The sequence below is a fragment of the Neodiprion lecontei genome, chromosome 7, assembly GCF_021901455.1.
Source record: "Neodiprion lecontei isolate iyNeoLeco1 chromosome 7, iyNeoLeco1.1, whole genome shotgun sequence".
Classification (NCBI taxonomy): Eukaryota; Metazoa; Arthropoda; class Insecta; order Hymenoptera; family Diprionidae; genus Neodiprion; species Neodiprion lecontei.
Genome location: NC_060266.1, coordinates 17,554,911 through 17,574,825, shown reverse-complemented (window position 1 = coordinate 17,574,825; position 19,915 = coordinate 17,554,911). Strand labels below are relative to the sequence as shown.

Here is a 19,915-nt window from a genome sequence, read left to right as displayed (position 1 = left end):
TCTTAACATATTTACTTATCATTTTTTGAAGAAAAAAAAATTGGTTTTTGAAGACTTGAATTCAGGTTCCCCCCTTAAGGGTGGAAATAGGTTCAAAACTACGTTTTTAAACTGATTTTCGTAAATTTTTTTGTCAAAAAAGAAATGTATACAATTTATTGAAACTTTGAGAACATTTTATACATTATATATTAAAATATATATCGTAAGCTTTTTGAAATATTTCATGTGAAAACATGGAAGATATAACCTGCCACCCATCCCAGGTCATCATCAAACTGTACATTCTGGAAGCGACAGTTTTCATTTAAAATCAGTAGGTTTTCAAATTTAGTTTAAGGACATGTCTTCCTTCTATACGAACCTAACTTCCCTAAAAAAAATTAAAAATCGCACTTTTTAGCGGCGTTTAAACAAGTGAGCATTACTTGTTTTCATTTTTGAAAAACTCTTTTCGCAATAAAAAAATACTTTAAACAATGATATTGCTCCAAATTTAGGTTCTCCCCTTATCAACACCGATTTGAGCCTAATTGGACCCGAACCCAACATCTGATACCACAGACCTCGTCCTCTTTGACAGACCCTGTACAGCTTACGAGCGAATATAAGAATGTAATGAAAATCGCGAATCATACACAGTTCGTGGGAAATAATGTTGCATGGCGAGAGAAAACCGCAGGCCGCAAACGTATACCTACCTCCACGTAAATGAAGCCCACGCCTTCAGTCTGGTATCGCTTTTTCTGGAACTGACAGGCGAATAAGTAGTCGCGAGGAGAGTTTCACTCCGGACCATAAAAGATCTACCACATTTATTATGCGTCATTGCGCATCGTCAGACATATGAGCAGCAAGAGTAAGCTGAAATATACGGTATTCAACACGCATGCTGCGGCATTACAATATCGACTCGTATCGATCATGATCCTTTTTACGTGCCATGTATTATTGATACACCGCCCATTCGCTTTGCATTGATACAAGGTATATCTTTAATACTGGCAGGATAACACGACTTTTTATAGAAATCCGACCTACCGATATATGTGCTTGTGCCTACTTGTACCGATCAAAAGTCTCGCACCATATAAGATTCGCGATGGTGAGATAATTTGTGTCACTGCGGTTCGACGAAATGTGTGTACACCAATAATGCATCATACATACGAGGCATTCCAATGACTTCGCCGTTTTTAACTCTTTGAAGCATATATTTTTCCTTGCAGTCTAATTCCTCGAAACTGGATATGTAAGAGCTGTCGAGATCGATTATTTCAAAATTACGGATCTGATATGTGCGAAGAGGATCAATTTTTATATTCCCAATTCGCCATATTGGATCCGCCATCTTGAATTTTGAAATTCCTATGCCGAATTCATTTTCAGCGACTCTGAAAACCCTGCGAATAACCAATTTCAAGCGGATCGGATCAATTTTTATATTTTGAGTAGCACCATCTTGGATTAGCTATTTTGACTTTTGAAATTTTTACGTCGGATTCGTTTTTAACTACGCCAAAAAATCAAGATCACCGAGTTACACTTTTCTAGTCCCCCATGACCTTCCCGCAATTATATTTATTCTGTAGAAACCGGCACTTTCAACACTTTGTTCATTTATAGCGCTGACTGTATTCGCGGAATCATCATAAACCCTTTTAAAACATCAACATTGACATCTGAAAAGTCTAATTATGCAAAAAAAAATGACAACGATATCTCAAAAATTGAAAGTAAATCATGGATAACCGGTTAAAAAAGGGTATCACAAATATGAGACGCTGTGCCGGAAAGGGTTATTTAATAGCTTTGAAACCCGAATTGAAAATAAAAAAATTTCTGTGCAACAGTTTCAGAGTTGTAAAGTTTCAAGCCTTTCCGTAATTCTTCGCACCCGTTTAGAATTTCCGGATTTCATTGTGTTCTGATCACTTTAAGATCAGTCCTACAACGAATTCATTTTGTTTTTACTTCCATATTCTTCTTAGCTTAGCAAAAATTTAAATAATAATCAATTTCACCGAATACTTCATTTACAAGCATATACGTTGAAGTGTCGATTAGATTTGGACATTCCATCAAAATTTGCAAAATATTCAAACTATCATTTTTGTGATTCTAAAACTTAGAGAGTGATGTAAATTTTGATTTTGTTTTTTTTTTTTTTACCGACTCATCTTAAAATGATAGAAACAACAGATTAAATTTTGGAAAATTTTTTTCAATATCGTAACAGGTGGAGTTAAACATTAAATTGAGGGCTTTAAAGGTGCTACCTGAAAAAGTTTCAACCCAATCAAAATCATAATGTCAAACTATGGTCAAGTTGGCATGAAATAACCCGTACATACGTATTGACTGAGATTATGAAATGATTGCTATTAATAATATTTATTTATTTTTACAACAGCGGCCATACATTGAGAAATGGGTATTACAAGTTGGTAATAAGTTTTTCCGCCAATTCATTGAATATGAAGTTCATCTATATATATATACATTTCATAACAATTTCTCACTAATGAAAAATCAAGAATCGTTACACTTTACAAATGAGGAGGACGTAATTCTGGCAGGGGAATATTTTCCATGTTCGCTTTAACCACGTCGGCGATAGCAATTCACGGTAATCAGATTTCGCAATGGTAAAATGCACGTCATATAGCCACGGAAGGACGTCCTAGGAATGAGAAGGACAAGCCCCCGAATCCATGCGTCTGCGGTGTTATAAATATTGTCCGCAAGGAAACGCCGAACCAATTAACGGTTAGATGAAGCTCTATTGATACGAAATTGATAAGATCGGTCAGCGAAAAATTTTCTTTTTTGTTGAGTTTCTATTGAGACAGATAAATTTCGATTCTATAAATCGAATAATAACCAAAATCTTTATTTATTGCTTATAAAGTTTGTCCTTGTCTTTTTTACATTGATAAATCAGTCTTAAAGATTTTGGTTGGTAGCTAATATGGGTGCCTATTCAGAAAAAAAAGGATAACGCTTTCACCAAGATGTGATGGACTTTATCGTTATTCACGTTATCAGGAACAGTATAACGAGAGCATGATGGGAGATTACGTTTCGGTTTCGATACGAGAAAGCCCGTACGAAAATAGAAGAAGTACGAAAAATATTCATCATTAAACTTTATTTGTTAATTCTTTTAAATTCGTAGTTTATTATTAATTATTATTATTAATTATTGTTTTTCAATAAAAGTAATCCAAATGCAAAATTGAAATTTGCTTAATTGCTATTGACAATAAATGTTTGAGAAAATGGATAATTTTTCTTAAATTTCGAAATACGTTCTGGTTTCTACGAAAACAAACCTTATCTAATAAAACTATTTTTTCATTTATTAGTTACGTAGATAAGAAATCAAAATTTGAAATCTAGTACCCAAACTCAAAATTCGTGTTAACCGGTGTAATTTATTGGATTACACAAATCTGCAACCAACAAACTGCACAGGTTTTTTATACTGTTACTTATAATAGAGTAATAGAGTGAGAGCCAAGAATAAATACAGAGAAATTTTTGGTTTAATTTTGTGCAAAATATTGTTTGGTTCATTGTAATGAAATGGTGGTTTCTTTCATTATTGGCATACTGTACGTGACGGAGGAAAATAGTAGTCATTATTGGGTTCAGCCGACTCGAAAACATGACGGGTATTTACCAAAAACATCCCATGAAGCTGAAATAAAATATTTTATTGCAGACCTGTGTTATAAAGTTGAATGGCACTTAGTCTTCTGGTAATATTCTGTATGAATCAGATGATAAGAAATATTTATGTTCACGCTACCAACGTATAACGATGAATGACGAGTCTAGTCGTGAAACTGGTCATTACGGCAACTACGCAGACGTCTCGATCCGAGCTTCTGAAAGTATTTCTCCTCAGGTATAAAGAACCACCGCGCACCGCCTCGAAGCAAGATGACGTAACATAGTTTACACTCGTTGGCTGACTCTGACAATGAGATTTACTGTTACCCGCCAGTGTATTATACTCCACATGTAGGTACTTTAATGCTGTAGAAGAACAATGAGCCGGTTGAGGTTTAATTGCCGAAAAGTACCCAAGTGGATGAAAAGATAAGTAGATATCGTACCCGCAAGACAGAACAAGGAATGTAAGAAACCTCCGCGAGTCTCGACGTCTTGCGCAATAACGAGAAGGAACGGAGGCCAAGGCGGAGCGCCGATAAACAGGTCGAGAATCTAAAAATCGCAATAATAATATTTTTTCGGTGTCGTAGGACCATCAAAAACCAAAGTCTCATTTACGTACGTTTCGACCTTTTAAGAGAGCACTCTAATTAGTTTATTTACAATCACAAAAATCGAATTAACAATTGTAACCGTAGTAATAATAATTTTATTGCGTCATTAAAATAAATGGCAACACCGTAATTGGCGAGGAGTTTAGCATTTGACATATTGCAAGGTTTAAATTACAAAGGTATACATACTTATTTATTATTGAGGATATAATGTACTAGCATGATAGCATCTCTTTCTATGAAGTAAAAATTAATAACTTATCTTTGAAACAACTATAATATAACCGTCGAGAGAAATAATTTTAAAAAAAAACTTTGAAAAAAAAAAAACAACTAATCATCCTATACTCGCATTAAGCATACGTGAAATAAAGCCTGAAAATAAATGATTCGAAACACAGCTTTCAGAAATCAATCATTTTCGGGCGAGAATAGAGCCAAACCGTCACCTACAATTTTGAAAGAATCAGGTTAGGTTTACCGTTCCTGTCAACATGCATCCGTCTACCAAAGAAGGTCTTGAATTTTTTTTGTTCGAAATATCCTTACCGGGGTAAAAGACTCCTAACTATTCACACGTCTGGGTCTTTTGGCAACATGTTAAGATGTCCGCTTGAACAAGGGTCTCAGCACTCAACGTTGTGCAGTCGTTATGTTCGAAAAAAAGGCAAAAAAAACGCGAATGAACCGAAAAAGCTGATTTTTAAATACTGTACAGGGGAGGGGGATTAGAAAAGCTTGACTGTATCGGTCGATATCTCAACAACGATCAACGGTAGGTGAAAAATTCATGTGATCTAAATTGTAGAGCGTAAAAAAATTAACAATAAAGTATAAAATCGCAATTTTCGTATCACGACGGTGACTCGAGTTATCGCAAAAGGACAAGATGGCAGAGAAAACTCATATGAAATCTTGGTCGACAATTGCAAGTTCAGCTTTTCTAAGTCCCCCCCCTCCCTACACAACATCTAAAAATCAGCCTTCTCGGTTTATCTGCGTTTTCAAATGTATATGTAGAATGACTGGACTAACGTCGCCGTAGAGAAAGGAAGGGGGCGAGGAGAAACGCAATTTGACTCGAACGGCAAACCTTGTATAGACTAAAACATGGCGTTTGTTCAACGACATCATCATCGCGCCCACAATCCAAGTATCGAAAGCCGTAATATCCGAGACGGTTCAAATATTCTCATTAATAAAAACAAGAATAATAAACTAGCGATTCTAACTCGATGTCACGCCTCGTTAACCGCTATGTCGACCAGCGATCACTTCTGTTGACGATAAATGCTAAGCTGCAGCTGAAGTATTTATGACAAAAAAGGCGAGAAAGAGACTGCAGAGCGAAAGATAGTTCTATTGAAAAAATTAAAGGTATAAATATACTCATTCTGTAATCCTGTCGCTGGGTATTTCAGTTACCTAATACGTCAAATGATTATTACATAATACTCCCATCCTCCCGTTGTTGTGAAAAAAAAAAAATATCTAACCAGCCAATAATATTTCGAAAAGGGTTATCACCGTTTTTGATCGGCGTATAATGCATGGGTCTGCGGCCAGTTAGTTTATTCGCCATCATCTTGGGCCTTATATTTATCGTTAAACCGGTTTTCGCAAAGGTGTCCTTATTCCGCCGCTCTCCGTGCGTGGTGCCCACATTTACGTTAGTGCTAGTCCAACATTGATACCACCAGAAGACGTAAGTGTTCGCTGGTGTTTGCTATCTCAGGCGCCTCCTACGGTCTTTTACTGATGCGAGGTGTACGGAGCACCGGAGTGGGGATTACGGCCAGCTTCGCGTTCACCAGTTCGTGAAACTATAGCTAGTACAGAAGAGGCCGGTCCGGTAGATTTGACGCGTCGCGGTGCCGACCATACGGACGAGCGATACGTAGCTGACACGACGTGTTTTTTACCTCTTGCCGCGATATTTTTACGAAAGAGTGAATTAGTGAATGCGAACGGTATTGATACGGGCTGAGAATTAAGGCCAGGAAAAAAGCGTTATCCAAAATTTTTTTATTTATATTTTATTATCGTATACGTTTTGAGTGAGATCGGTGTTGTTTCATTTTCACTTTGTGCAAATTTTTTAAACAGTTGGACTGAATTTTTCAAGGTTTTTTATAACGCTGGATTATAGTTGGTTACATAAACGACGGTATTTTTAAATAAATTAAAACTACTACGGTTGTGGAAGTTAAACTTGGAAACGTCCGGTAACAAAGTATCGCTTTACGTATAGTGTCCGAAACCTTTTTTTATATAAATAATATTATCAAACGGTCAGTGGTAAAAAGAGTGTCAACATGACGATTCACAAAAAAGGAACAGCAAATAAGACGAAAACTAAAGGCTCCGATAAGAATGTGACTGAAGTTGCCAGTACCTCGTCTAGCTCTACAGCTGACGTGTCACAATCCAGTTCAAAAAATGCGACAGTTGCCTCGACAGAAATTGTCTCAACGTCAAGTGTAGTTCAAGAAGCATCGAAAGTCATGAAGAGCGAATCTCGAAGCAGTGTTGTCGAGGTGAGCAGTTCCAGTCGTGAGGTGATAATGGATTCGAAGGGAAATGTTGTCAAGGTAATTGAGCATGCCCCAAAAACAGCCAAACATTCGTCGTCAACGTCAAAGGCCGCGCAGAGTTCAACAGATTTTATTGCCGGAGAGCAAAGAGAGCAAATAAGGCAAACGAAGAAAGAGATCAGTGATGAAAAACGAAGAACAAATGCAGGTAAAAGTCTAAAACAGATCCAAGACGGGGGACATGGTACAACTGTACGGTCGACTAAAGGTGAAAGTACTGATCAGATCAGCTCTTCTCATTTTGAAAGCAGTCAAAAAGCATCTTCCTCTTCAAGTACCGTCGTGGAATCTTCATCATCCGTGCAGGCCCACCTTGAGCAATCGTCTTCAGTGACAAGTTCCGATCAAATTCCTAGTCATTCTAATCCTACGATTCAAACATCTTCGAAATCGTTCGAATCGGCGAGGTCAAGTCAACTGGTGGAGCAAGGTGTAACCAAAGATGGTCAAACGGTCAAATCAAAAACGGAAATACAAAAGGCTGGACACAGACTAAACGACAACGGAAAAGTCACATCATCGAAGACGGAAAGCGTTGACAGTGAGATAAGTGTACAACCAGCTGATGGTAAGGATGGTAATAAAACCTTGCATACTTCCCAAAACGTTAAAGTTATTGGCGAGCGGGCGAGCCCAGACAAAACAACAGGCAATGTAACAATTCGTACGACAGTAACAGATAGTACTGGCAAAAGTGTGACGACGACTGAGCAGATAGGAAATGACGGTACGGCACATAATACCAAGCCCGGTGCATCTACGTGGGACGGAAAGTTTGTCCTCGAAAAATCAGTGAAACAAAATCCGAGGAACACGTCAAGTTCGAGCGTGTTTCGTCAACTCGGACAAGATTCTCCGTCACCAAAAAAGTCTAAGGATAAACGTACTAATGTATCTCGAACAGTCGCTGGAGACAATAAATCTGTAACACAAATACAACAGGGATCTTCGAAAACCACCGAAGTTCGCGGCTCGACTAACATCGATAAGAAACAATCTTCCAGTACTGTAATTCAAGATCATGACTCCACCGTTCAAAGCTATACTTTGGAAACTGTAAACACGTACGATTCTACTGGAAAGCTCATTAGCAGTGTCACTCGCCGTGTGCCTTCGGAAACTAGCGCGTTTACGGATAGTGAAGGTAGATCTATAGATCAACAGACGTCAACAATTGTTCACGAAACTGATTCCAGTGATCAAGACACGCGCTACTCAAAGCCCGGAGATTCTGCTTGGGATGGAAAATTTGTTTATGAAAAACCTTCTCCTACCCAAAAGTGGAACACATCTGATGCTTCAATATTTCAGCATCCTGGCCAAGGTGGCGTAATCGAATCCACGAAACGTATTGACTCGAGAGAATCGAATCTAGATGGTTCCTACAATAAAGAATCTACCACCAACGTACACACCGCTCGAGGATCTACGGAATCATCGGAATTCTTGACGCGCGAACGCGTAGATGTCAGCAAGGAATCTTATGTCTATTCGGACGATGGTAAGACCCCACGAACTGTTGCAGGTCCACCAGAAGGTACCCGAATCAACAAGCCTGGTCAATCGAATCCAAACAATCAGTTTGTGCGAGAAAATCCGCAAGATAATAGGTCCAAACAATCGACCGATGCTACAGTGGTAAGAAGAACTAAGCCGAGAAATGATTCCGTAGAGGTACAAGACATAACCGAAGAAGTTAACGTCAGTAACGTCTCCGAATCGGTCTCATCTTCCTATATAGTTGAACATTCTTCAAGCAGCGATATAAAAAGCATCGATAAGGTTACCTCTGTGTCGGAAACAATCATCGAAGAAGAGCCTTCTGGAAGAGGAACTATTGGTCATACTCCTCACAATCGTCCTGAAAGTCCTGATAAATCACGAGGACATCCCAGAGACGGTGCACCTGTAAGCTATAAGCCTGGCCAATCAACCTGGGACGGACACTTTATTTATGAAAAACCACAAACACCAATTTCCGACCGGCGCCGCCCACCTAACGGTAGCCCTGTAGATTCTTCGACCAGAAGGACTAACAGGCGAAGCAACGTAATCGACATTTCTGACGTCACGGAGGATAACTCCATCAATGAAGTCGATACTGTGTCAACTTCGTATATTGTTGAGCACTCCTCAAGTCAGCAAAGTTTTACAGACTCGAAAGACCATGTAAGTATTTCTTCAATTACGTCAGAAAGAACTGTTTACGATGATCAGCAAGGTAGTCGTCCCGGTAGTGCTCAGAGGAAACATCCATTAGATGGGCATCCAACTCCTTCAGAACGTCTTGGCAGTCCAGACAAGACTACAAGACCCACAAAACCAGGATCTTCGACATGGGACGGTTCGTTTTTATATGAAAACGTACCGGATCAAAAGAAACCAGCTGACTCGAAAAGACAACCTGTTATTGGTGATGGCAAAAAACCAAGTGACAGTAGACAAAGACCCACCACTGAGAATAAAAGACTCCTCAGCGGTAGCCCAAGTGAACAAAACCGCAAAAATTTACGCCACGTCAGTGATACTACCTTGAATATGGACAGTACTGTAGAAGATGAAGTCATTTCGAGTTCTATCATTGTAGAACAATCCAATATCCAAGAGAGTTTTACCGACTCAAAGAATCTAGACTTCTCCACGACGGTAACGGAGACGGTAATAATTCGCGATGGCAAACCTGTCGAAAAACAAACGATTCGGTCCATAACTGATGAACATTATCCCGATAGTCCTGAGAAGAGAGGGCCAAGTTCGCCGGATAAACTCATCAATACACCTGGAAGCCCACACAAGAAGACCGCTCATCCTGATGACGCGAGTATTCGACCCACGAAACCCGGCTCTTCGACATGGGATGGTTCCTTCGTTGTTGAAAAGAGACCAACTGCACAGAAGCCCGCTGATATTCGGCAAGAACCCCGTGTGAATGATAAAAGGAAACCGATTGATGGAAGACAACAACCGATTGACGATGGTAAGAAATCAACGACCAGAAGACCTTCAGATGGCAAGCCAAGCGATGTGGAGCGTAGAACATCGAAACATGTAAGTGACAGTACTTTGAGCGTCGGTAACACAACCAAAGATGTTTCTAGTACTTCCGAAGTCGTCACGAGCTCCTTCGTCGTGGAGCGATCTGACATCCAAGCGAGTTACACTGACTCGCAGAATGTAGATTTCTCTACGTCGTCAACGGTAGTCATTCGCGATGGTAAGCCAGTCGAAAGACACACGGTTTATTCCTCTACCGATCAGTATCGGCCTGGTAGCCCTGATAAGAGAACATCGACTCCGAGAGACAAAACTGATGGGCAAAGAAGCCCAGACAATAAAACAGGCTTACCTGATGAAAAAACTGCTCGTCCAACAAAGCCCGGTTCTTCGACGTGGGATGGGTCCTTCGTTATTGAAAAAACACAAGGGCAAAGAAAGCCTGGGGATTTGCGGAAAGAACCCGTTGTCGATGATCAGAGAAAACCGACTGATGGAAAACGGCAACCGAACGATGGAAATAAGAGACCCTCCACCACAAAGCACGTGAGCGATAGTACTTTAACTCTCGGCAATACGACTAAAGATGTATCGAGTACGTCTGATGTAGTTACCAGCAGCTCTTTCGTGGTAGAACAGTCCAGCGCCCATGAAAGTTACAGAGATTCGAAGGACGTGAATTTTTCGACCACGTCTACTGAAACATTGCTGATACGCGACGGAAAACCTGTTGACAGATATGTGACTCATTCAAAAACCGGGCAGCGTCGACCTAGCAGCCCTGAAAAAAGAATTCCTCTTCCAGGAGAAAATATTATCGATAGACCAGAGAGTCCAACTAAAAAGGGATCTACTCCAGAAGACAAAAACATCCGACCCACAAAGCCTGGATCGTCAACTTGGGATGGATCTTTCGTTTACGAAAAGCCCCAAGAATCTACTCCAAAACTTAGCCAAAAGAAAACACCAACTGATGACAAAAAAAGGCCAACTGACGTACGTTCCAAGGACGAGAAATTGGTTGACACGACAAGCCAAATATCAACTAGGACTTCCACGGATCTCCGAAAAACTTCGGAAGATATCAGGGATACATCCGATATAACGACTAGTACTTATGTCACCAAACAGACTTCCATAAGAGACTCGAAGAAATTTGGTTCAACAAGTGTGGCTGAAACAATAGTGCACGAAGAGTCTGAAAATAAGCAATCAAGGGATGACTCCAGAAAATCGAAGCGGCCGGAAAGTCTCGAAAAATCACCTGAAAGGCGACCTGGTCAACCTGGACGTCGACCAGATGGAAAAACGTCTCCCGAACAAAGGCCTGGAGAGCCAGAGAATCCTGAAGACAGATCAACTCGGCCAAATAAGCCTGGTTCATCTACGTGGAACGGTGCATTTGTCTACGAGCATCCCAAAGAACCAACCAGTAAGCAGCCTAGTCAGAAGAAAGAGCCAACGGGTGATAAAAGACGACCATCTGATGATCAGAAAAAACTGACTGATGGGCGGCCGGAAAACCGAAAGCCCACTGACACAGTAACTCGAAAATCATCTACCACATCCACCGATACTAAAAACATTTCTAAAGATGTTACTGATGTGGTGCTGACGTCTGTGAGTGACTCGAAGAAATTTGGTTCAACGGTTGTCTCCGAAACAATAGTATATGAAGGATCACCAAACAATAGACCAAGGGACGATGGTAGTCAACCGAAAAAACTTGACGATGACAAAATGCCTCAACAGCGACCAGGTGAGCCTAAAAGGGGTCCCGATGGAAAACCGCTTCCCGATCAAAAAACCAAAAGAGAAGAAAGCCCCGATGATAAGTCAACTCGTCCAACCAAACTTGGCTCTTCTACATGGAGTGGTGCTTTCGTTTATGAACAGCCTAAAACACCAACCCCTACCGGCAAGAAACCTGGCCAGCAAAAAGAGCCGACTGATGGCAAAAAACGTCCATTAGAAGACAAGAAAAAACCATCCGATGAACGCCCAAAAGATCAGAAAATTACTGACACAGTTGTTCGAAAATTATCCACAACCTCCACCGATACTCGGGATATTACTGAAGACGTTACTGATGTAACAATAAATACTTATGTCAGCGAACAAACGTCTGTGAGTGACTCGAAGAAATTTGGTTCAACGGTTATTTCCGAAACAATAGTATATGAAGGATCACCAGACAATAAACCAAGGGACGATGGTGGTCAGCCGAAGAAACCTGATGGTGACAAAATGCCTCAACATAAACCAGGTGAGCCTAAAAGGCATCCCGATGGAAAACCGCTTCCCGACCAAAAGCCCAAAAGGGAAGAAAGCCCCGAAGACAGGTCGACCCGTCCTACCAAACTTGGCTCTTCTACATGGAGTGGTGCTTTCGTTTATGAACAGCCTAAAGCACCAACCCCTACCGGCAAGAAACCTGGCCAGCAAAAAGAGCCGACTGATGGCAAAAAACGTCCATTAGAAGACAAGAAAAAACCATCCGATGAACGCCCAAAAGATCAGAAAATTACTGACACAGTTGTTCGAAAATTATCCACAACCTCTACTGATACTCGGGATATTACTGAAGACGTTACTGATGTAACAATAAATACTTACGTCAGCGAACAAACGTCTGTGAGTGACTCGAAGAAATTTGGTTCAACAGTTATTTCCGAAACAATAGTATATGAAGGATCACCAGACAATAAACCAAGGGACGATGGTGGTCAGCCGAAGAAACCTGATGGTGACAAAATGCCTCAACATAAACCAGGTGAGCCTAAAAGGCGTCCCGATGGAAAACCGCTTCCCGACCAAAAGCCCAAAAGGGAAGAAAGCCCCGAAGACAGGTCGACCCGTCCTACCAAACCAGGTTCCTCTACGTGGAATGGCGCCTTCGTCTACGAACAGCCTAAAGAACCGACCGGTAAGAAGCCCGAGCCAAAAACGGGACCAACTGCTGATAAAAAACAGCCCACTGACAGTAAAAAGAAACCAGGCGACAAACACCCTACTGATTCGGTGGTTCAAAAATCTTCTACTCCAATCAACGCCCCAACTGATAAGAGGCCTGAACAGAAAAAGCCTGGAGAGAGTACCGAGAAGCCTGAAAAGTCGAAAAATCTTTCTGAAAAACCTGGAAGTCCTTCTGAGCGTCCTGATGGAAAACGAGAACCTGAAGACCGAAGACCCGAGAGTCCCACAGATAAATCCGACAGACCAACTAAACCCGGTTCCTCGACCTGGGATGGTTCTTTCGTTTACGAAAAACCGAAACCTACAGAAAAGCCAGAGAAGCCAGCTGACGGGAAGAAACCAAAACATCCGAGTTCGCCGAAGGACGTCGTTCCAAGACGTCACCCTTCAGAGCAAAGCCCAGACGAAGTTACCAAAATTACCTTCAGTCAGTCCACCATTGATCTGCAGGACGTAACTGATATCCAGAAATCTTCATACGTCATCGAGCACTCATCGAGTTACACCAGTGTCAAGGACGTGCGCGACATCACCGAGGAATACATCACCACCGATTACACAACGGAAAAACGTCATGACTTGGTGAGTGACCATATAGAAAGGCCGAAAATTTTCGATCAGAACCAACCCGTTGCTATACATATATTTCATTAACATGCTGCATCAAAATAACCGGCGATGATACGTGCCTTAAATCTACTGGTACTGAGCTCTACTTTCACCTGGTTAGAACTGTGTCGGTTCGTTGTACGCGTAACGTAACATGCACGAGTATGCATATAGGTACTTGTATATATATGTGATAGGTATATGCGTACAGTGGAAATAATACATGCGCACGTGAACTGTTCACGGCTAAAAATATCCATGATTCGCTTAGACCTCACTTGTTCAACTGCGAGAATTACTTAATACCTCAATGAATGTCTAAACTGCATTTGACTTTGATACAACAACGTACATTAGTAAATGAAGTTCTCATCACGAGTGATATATGGTACAGGTACTCACATAAATAATTATATACTAGAACGTGAGTTTGAAAAATGTTCGTGCGTGGTTTTTTTATCCAAATCCAAACTAATTCAACATTGAACGACCTTTCGATTAAAGTTTGATCATAATTGTATAAAATATCTCGGTAGACAACGTTTGAATGGTACTCGAACATGAAATTCAACGGGAAGTATCATACAAATGGCTGAATTAGCTACCGAGATTTTTTCCGTGCTTTAACCTCAATCTTTTCGAATCTTACCTCGACTCTGCTTATCTGTGCACAAATGAGCCGCTGTGTTACCATGCGAGTGTGTGAAATACCTCACACAAGCCTCTTCAAGATCAACGTGTAATGAAACGCAGCACATTTTATGAGTATTTCTTTACGTCATATTTCAAACACGGAACACCAGTTCGAAAAATTCTACGCCTCGCTGTTGTTCGTATAAAAACGAAAACGTTTCCAGTAGTTTAGCAACGACACGGTCAATCCACGAAAATGTCAAAATTACATGGGAGTGTCTGATTCTTTTTTCCAAATCGAGATAATTTATTATTATACGTCACAAGATATTTTAACTCGGAACACTTTACCTGACTTATATAACGACCACGTTTACGTGATTTCACTCACGATTCTTATCGTAATCTCATCGAATCGAGCGGACCGGTTTAATTCCAAATGAATTGATTTTATTGGCACGTTCATCTTGTGGGTTTCCATAAAACGGAGAAATAAACGTATTGAAAAATTTGCCGTTTAAATAAAGTTGCACTGTAAGATTATATTTTCGTGGCAGCGTTTCGATTTCGCAACAAGGAAATTTATGCCGACCTCCAATGAACGCGATAAGGCTGCGGATTAGATTAGTAATTGATACAGCTGTTTTCACAATTTTTGTATAATAATCACATCAGTCTAAAAATAATCGAAATAACTAATGTACAATTTTCTATATTTTGTGCACAAAGGCGTAGCATTTTTAAGCAAGTATGATTAATTCAATGCTAAATCAACGAGCCTTTCCGAACAGCCGCATCCGATTTCACGGATTTTTTTATGGATGACTCCTTAGACAACTTTCCGCTGTCTCGTGAAATTATTATTTGTACTATTTTTTTTTTTTTTTCTTACAATAAAACGCAATTTGGAAAAAAATTTCAATTCATTCTCACTGAATTATTAAATCATCAAACTCATTTTCACATTGTCCAATTTTTCTTAAAAAATTCCTAATCCAATTGAAAAATTTTCTTTTCTATCATTAATCTTTCGTGATATTCAAGTATATCCTGTTATACGTGATATTTTATAAACGTTTAATGCTTTAAGTAATACGTTCTACCGACCTTTACAAAGCGCACAATCTATGGGTGTTATTCGTTGGATACAATACGTATATTTCATTTATACATGTACAAGAAACAAAATTGATGTCACAAAAAACAAAAATAATCTTGAAACATATAGGTGTCAGACTAAGATTCTTAGACATTATCAACTTGGTGCCATAGCGTCGGTTTGGAAAAAAACCTTGACTAGATAAGGAGAGGAGATGTAAAAGCTATGTAAACCTGATGCAAATTTCACTTGAAAAAATCGATCAAGTTACTTATAATGAATATCAAACTCCCTAATATTCGATAACAGTATATTGGAAAAGGACCTTATTTATTCCACATCATTTAACGTTGATGGAAAACAGTGCGTAATTTGAATGCGAAAGTTGAAAAATATTGGTTAAGATTAAACTTATGCACGATATTTCCTATGTATGTGTGCGCTAGATCGTGAAAAATTACAATCTATTACAATAAATAATTACAATTGCAATGCGTAAATAGCAATTGAAATTAGGGCAAGAATAAAATACCATTTAATACCGTGTATAGTTAAGTGTACCAATAAATTTCTTAGCATTTATCGGTTAAGGTTCTTGTGAGTAAGACGTTGCATGCGGGTTATTATAATGCAGCTTTATAGTTAATATGAACTCTTGGAATTGAGTTCACGATATCGAGGTTACGGAGCCAATGTTGAGCATTAACAAGCAAACCTCATAAGACAACAAAACACTGAGAAGTTTGACGTACCTTATTGTTATACATTGAACTTTGTCCTAGATCTGCCAGGCCTTAATTGATCTACACAGGTATCTTCTTCAGAAGCAACGGAAAATCTAGTGCGATCTTTATCAATTTGATCATTATCAATTTTTGTTGCTGCAGAATCTATTTTAGTCTGGTGTTCGTGTTAAAATCTCTCAAGACGTTATTTTTTTATTAAACCTCCGTTCTTTCGTTATAGAGAACAGTGACTGACGTACTATATTCATAAAACTTTCAGCATGACTTTTTTATTTACCATATTAATCAAAGATAAAATCGATGATACTGTAACACCTTATAGTCATAAGAAATTTCTCTTCAAATAATCATCACAGCTCAATGAGAATCAAAATTTTTTCCGTGATTTTTGGTGTTTCAGAACGTAGAATTTACGAATAAAATCATGATGATATTAGATTGGTTCTAGTTTTGAGGATATTTTTTTTTTTTTTTTTTTTGCGAGGAGGGGGGATGTTTTGTAATATAATCATGATTTTATTTGTAAATTCTGCATTCTCAAACACCAAAATTCACGGAAAAAATCAGGGCACTACAAAATTTTTTTGTGCCAAGCTGTGTAGTATTTTTTTGATAAACATTGGATATTACAAAAAAAATCGAATTTTTCATCCAACTATTCCTTTTTTGAGTCATGTATGAAAATGTCGATAAGATAAGTAACTGGAGCCAATTTCGAAAAACTACGCTTACTCCTAGGGTCATTGACACCAAATACTACTAATACCACTTGAATATCAATAGTAACAAAACCACTGTTGGCCAGTGTTATTCCAATGCAGTAAGTTGAGCCTAATCGGCCAAGTAGCAAGCATAACGATGTCGTCTGTCAGTTAATTAAATAAATTCAAAGGCTTAAATATGCAACGTATGTTTGCGTTGTGCGCTTGAAGATTTAGACTTTGTGCAATAAGCCTGAGATAAACGATAGAAAAATACGACTTGTTAACCGCAATTGTGATTTTAAAAATCCATTAGACCATATCACTAACAATCAGTAGCGGCTAATTATTGAGGTTATAAACAACCCGCAGGTTAGAATCGGTTTCCTAGGATTTTTAATGCGCTTCAGAGGGCATATAACCTCCAAATACACTTAAGGTTCTCTTTAATCTTGAAGTGCCTGAAGATCACGGCGACGGGGCATTTCTTGTCTATGTTTAGCCTTCTGGCACGTGAATTCCGCTGTAGCCACACTTGAAAGATCCCCGGCACCAGCCTACTTTGACTCACGAGTTGAGAAACGGAGGTTCAACGAGCTGCAGCCGATGCTTGTGTACCCACGTTGTTCGAGAAAGGGATTTGCGCTTATATTTAGAAATTTCGAATTCCTCATGACATATTTCGCGCGATGTTTCGACGTGCGGGAGTTCCATGAACAGTAAACTATCGAAGCTGTACATATACAGTAGTCGACTGCTTTTTAATCATCCGCCAGATACCAAGAACCGCTTCGAGTCATTTGCATCATCCTCATACTTTTCTGAGGATTGTTCTCGCTCTTCGAATTCTACATAAACCTACTTCAACACTATATTTAGATTATAAGGCATTGGTATACAGTAATTTGCTACGTAAGCTAATTGTGAACCGTCAGCTACATCAACGTGTCTAAATTAATCCTTTGAAGCATACCTTTCTCCGTGCAGTCAAATTCTTTGAAACGAGATAGCTGATTTGAAAAATGGGAAAAAATGATTTGAGAAATTTTCGAAATTCAAAATGGCGTATCTAATATGGCGGACTGAAAATGTGAAAGTGGTCGGAATGACTCGAAAATGCACACTCGGGCATTTTTTCGGTCACCAAATACGACCCCGAAGACTCCCGAGTAACAAATTTCAAACGAATAATACCAATTTTTATATTTTCAGTCCGCCATATTGGACCCGCTGTTTCGAATTTTGAAATTTTGACGATGGATTCGTTTTGAATCACCCCAAAACCCAGGTCTAGTCCCCATAACCTTCCCACATTTACATTTATTCTGTAAAAACAGGCAACAACACTTTGTTTATTTATAGTTTACAGCCCTCACTATATTCGCGGAATATTTTAAAATATCAACATTGACATCTTAGAATTCCAATTATACAAAAGATGACAACGATATCTCAAAAATTGAATGTCAAGCTTGAATTATTGATTCAAAAAAGGTGTCTCATATATGAGACGCTATGCCGCAAAAAGTTGATTTTACAATATTATGCTAAATTTTCTTCGGTGTCACAGGTCATTGATTGAAACTCGTCAATTTCCTCCTCAAAGCTGAAATTTTATTGACATAAAAAAATTATTCAGTCTATCAGCAACGGTATGAAAATAACAGCCAAAAAGAGGAAGAAAAGAAATTATTCCCTTGTAGTAAAAATTAGTACTTACATAATTAATACACGTTACGGAAGAAAAAGATAGGAGACAAAAAACAAGAATTGGTCATGTCCGGGTCATCGCTAACGGTTGTCAACTACCAACGACAGTTAGGTTAGAAGAATTGTCACAAGCTTTACAATTTGTCATGAGAAAAGTGGTTGAAAAAAACTTTACTGAAGAAGAAGAGCTAGCAATTTTCTAATTGTCCTGGTTCTTGAGTACCATTGCAGGTGTTTATGAACCCCATTTTTTTAAACAAATCAGGCGGAGTGAAATTCCACTCAACTATTGTCCGTTGATGAATGGCGGGAAGAGACAAGCTAATTATAAGACAATTTTTAGAGAGAGTGACATCTCAGCTAGAAGCTGAAAAAATCATGGTCAACTGTCTATGATACGACACTATGATAAAATGTTACTAATACGTAATTTATACTTTCTCAGAGTTATGAGTGTTTCGTTATGGTTTATTATGCTCGTAGAATGCACGCAGTCATTGTTCTTTGAAAAAATATTCTAGATACCGTAAATATTATCGTTTAGAATAAAAAAATTAGTAACTTGATTACTAACGCTGATTATTACTCTAATTAATTCCAACTAACAAATGCTTTTGCGGTCTCATTTCCAGAGAGATGTTACTGAGTCAACGACAGAGTTTATCGGCCATGAACAGGTGACTAGCATGGTAGCCAGAGACGTTGTGGATGATAAGAAATTTGAAAAAATCACAACGGCCAAAGGGCCAAAAGATACGCCAACACCCAAGCCAATTCCTGCTGCTGGTAAGCCCAGCCGTCCACAACGCCGTGATGAATCTCCGAAAAAGCCTGGCGACGATGCTGACAAGCCTAAAAAACCGAAAAAGTAAGTTAATCATGCACTTAGAAGAGTGTCCATTGGTAAAGTTAACGCTAGATCGTTAGTAAGAGTCCAAGTATTTCTTTTTCAACAGATCTGTAATGGAACAGGAGGTTTTTCAAACATCGAAAGTTTTTGGAAGATCAGTATTACTCAACTTTTGATAAAAATATTAAATATTTTGTTCCGTCATCTTGCTCCAAACTGTATTAAGAAATATTTGTTTTCATTGTTCCATGTTCGGTAATTTTATGCGTTACGACCTTTTTTGATAATTCTTTAATTCGCTACACAGACCTTCCGATCGTCGATCTGTTTCTCCGGAGAAGCCTGGTGACCAAAAAGCACCAGACAGCAAGCCTAAGCCTGCTGCTGGAAAGCCCAGTCGCCCGGACGAAAAGCCACGACGTGGTGATCAAACGCCAGATTCCTTGGATGAGGAAGAACCGCAGCCGAAAAATATACTGGAGCCTGCTGATGTCCTGGCTAAAATACCACTGAAGGAACAGTGTATTTGCGAGCTATGCACCTGCGGGTAAGTGACCTTAACCTCAATCGTTATGAAGCTAAATTAGTAAAAATTATATTTAAGGGATCAACCTAGTCTAACGGTTTGAAAAATAGCTCATTTTCACAATCAAGTTTTCGACGATTAAAATAGGCTAATCAGCCTGATTTTTCTATGACAAATCAAAG

At 39.1% G+C, this 19,915-nt stretch overlaps 1 protein-coding gene and 1 long non-coding RNA gene across 3 annotated transcripts in view; one reads left to right on the top strand and one right to left on the bottom strand.

Annotated features, from left to right (window-relative positions):
- Positions 1 to 3,423: 3,423 nt before the first annotated feature.
- On the bottom strand, positions 3,424 to 5,291 carry LOC124295350. Of its 2 annotated transcripts, XR_006905267.1 has the most exons (4): positions 4,845 to 5,291; positions 4,125 to 4,233; positions 3,815 to 4,044; positions 3,424 to 3,703 (listed from the first exon to the last, which is right to left on the bottom strand). It is a non-coding gene; the product is annotated as an uncharacterized LOC124295350 (long non-coding RNA). The 2 variants fall into 2 exon arrangements; XR_006905266.1 differs by having other exon boundaries at positions 3,424 to 4,044.
- Positions 5,292 to 6,127: 836 nt separating this feature from the next.
- Positions 6,128 to 19,915, top strand: part of LOC107222908 — a 33,028-nt gene continuing 19,240 nt past the window's right edge. Inside the window, exons 1-3 of the mRNA XM_015662445.2 lie at positions 6,128 to 13,441; positions 18,990 to 19,225; positions 19,515 to 19,754. Coding sequence (XP_015517931.2) covers positions 6,611 to 13,441; positions 18,990 to 19,225; positions 19,515 to 19,754 — 7,307 coding nt within the window. The 5' untranslated portion in view covers positions 6,128 to 6,610. The remainder of the gene's footprint in view (positions 13,442 to 18,989; positions 19,226 to 19,514; positions 19,755 to 19,915) is intronic.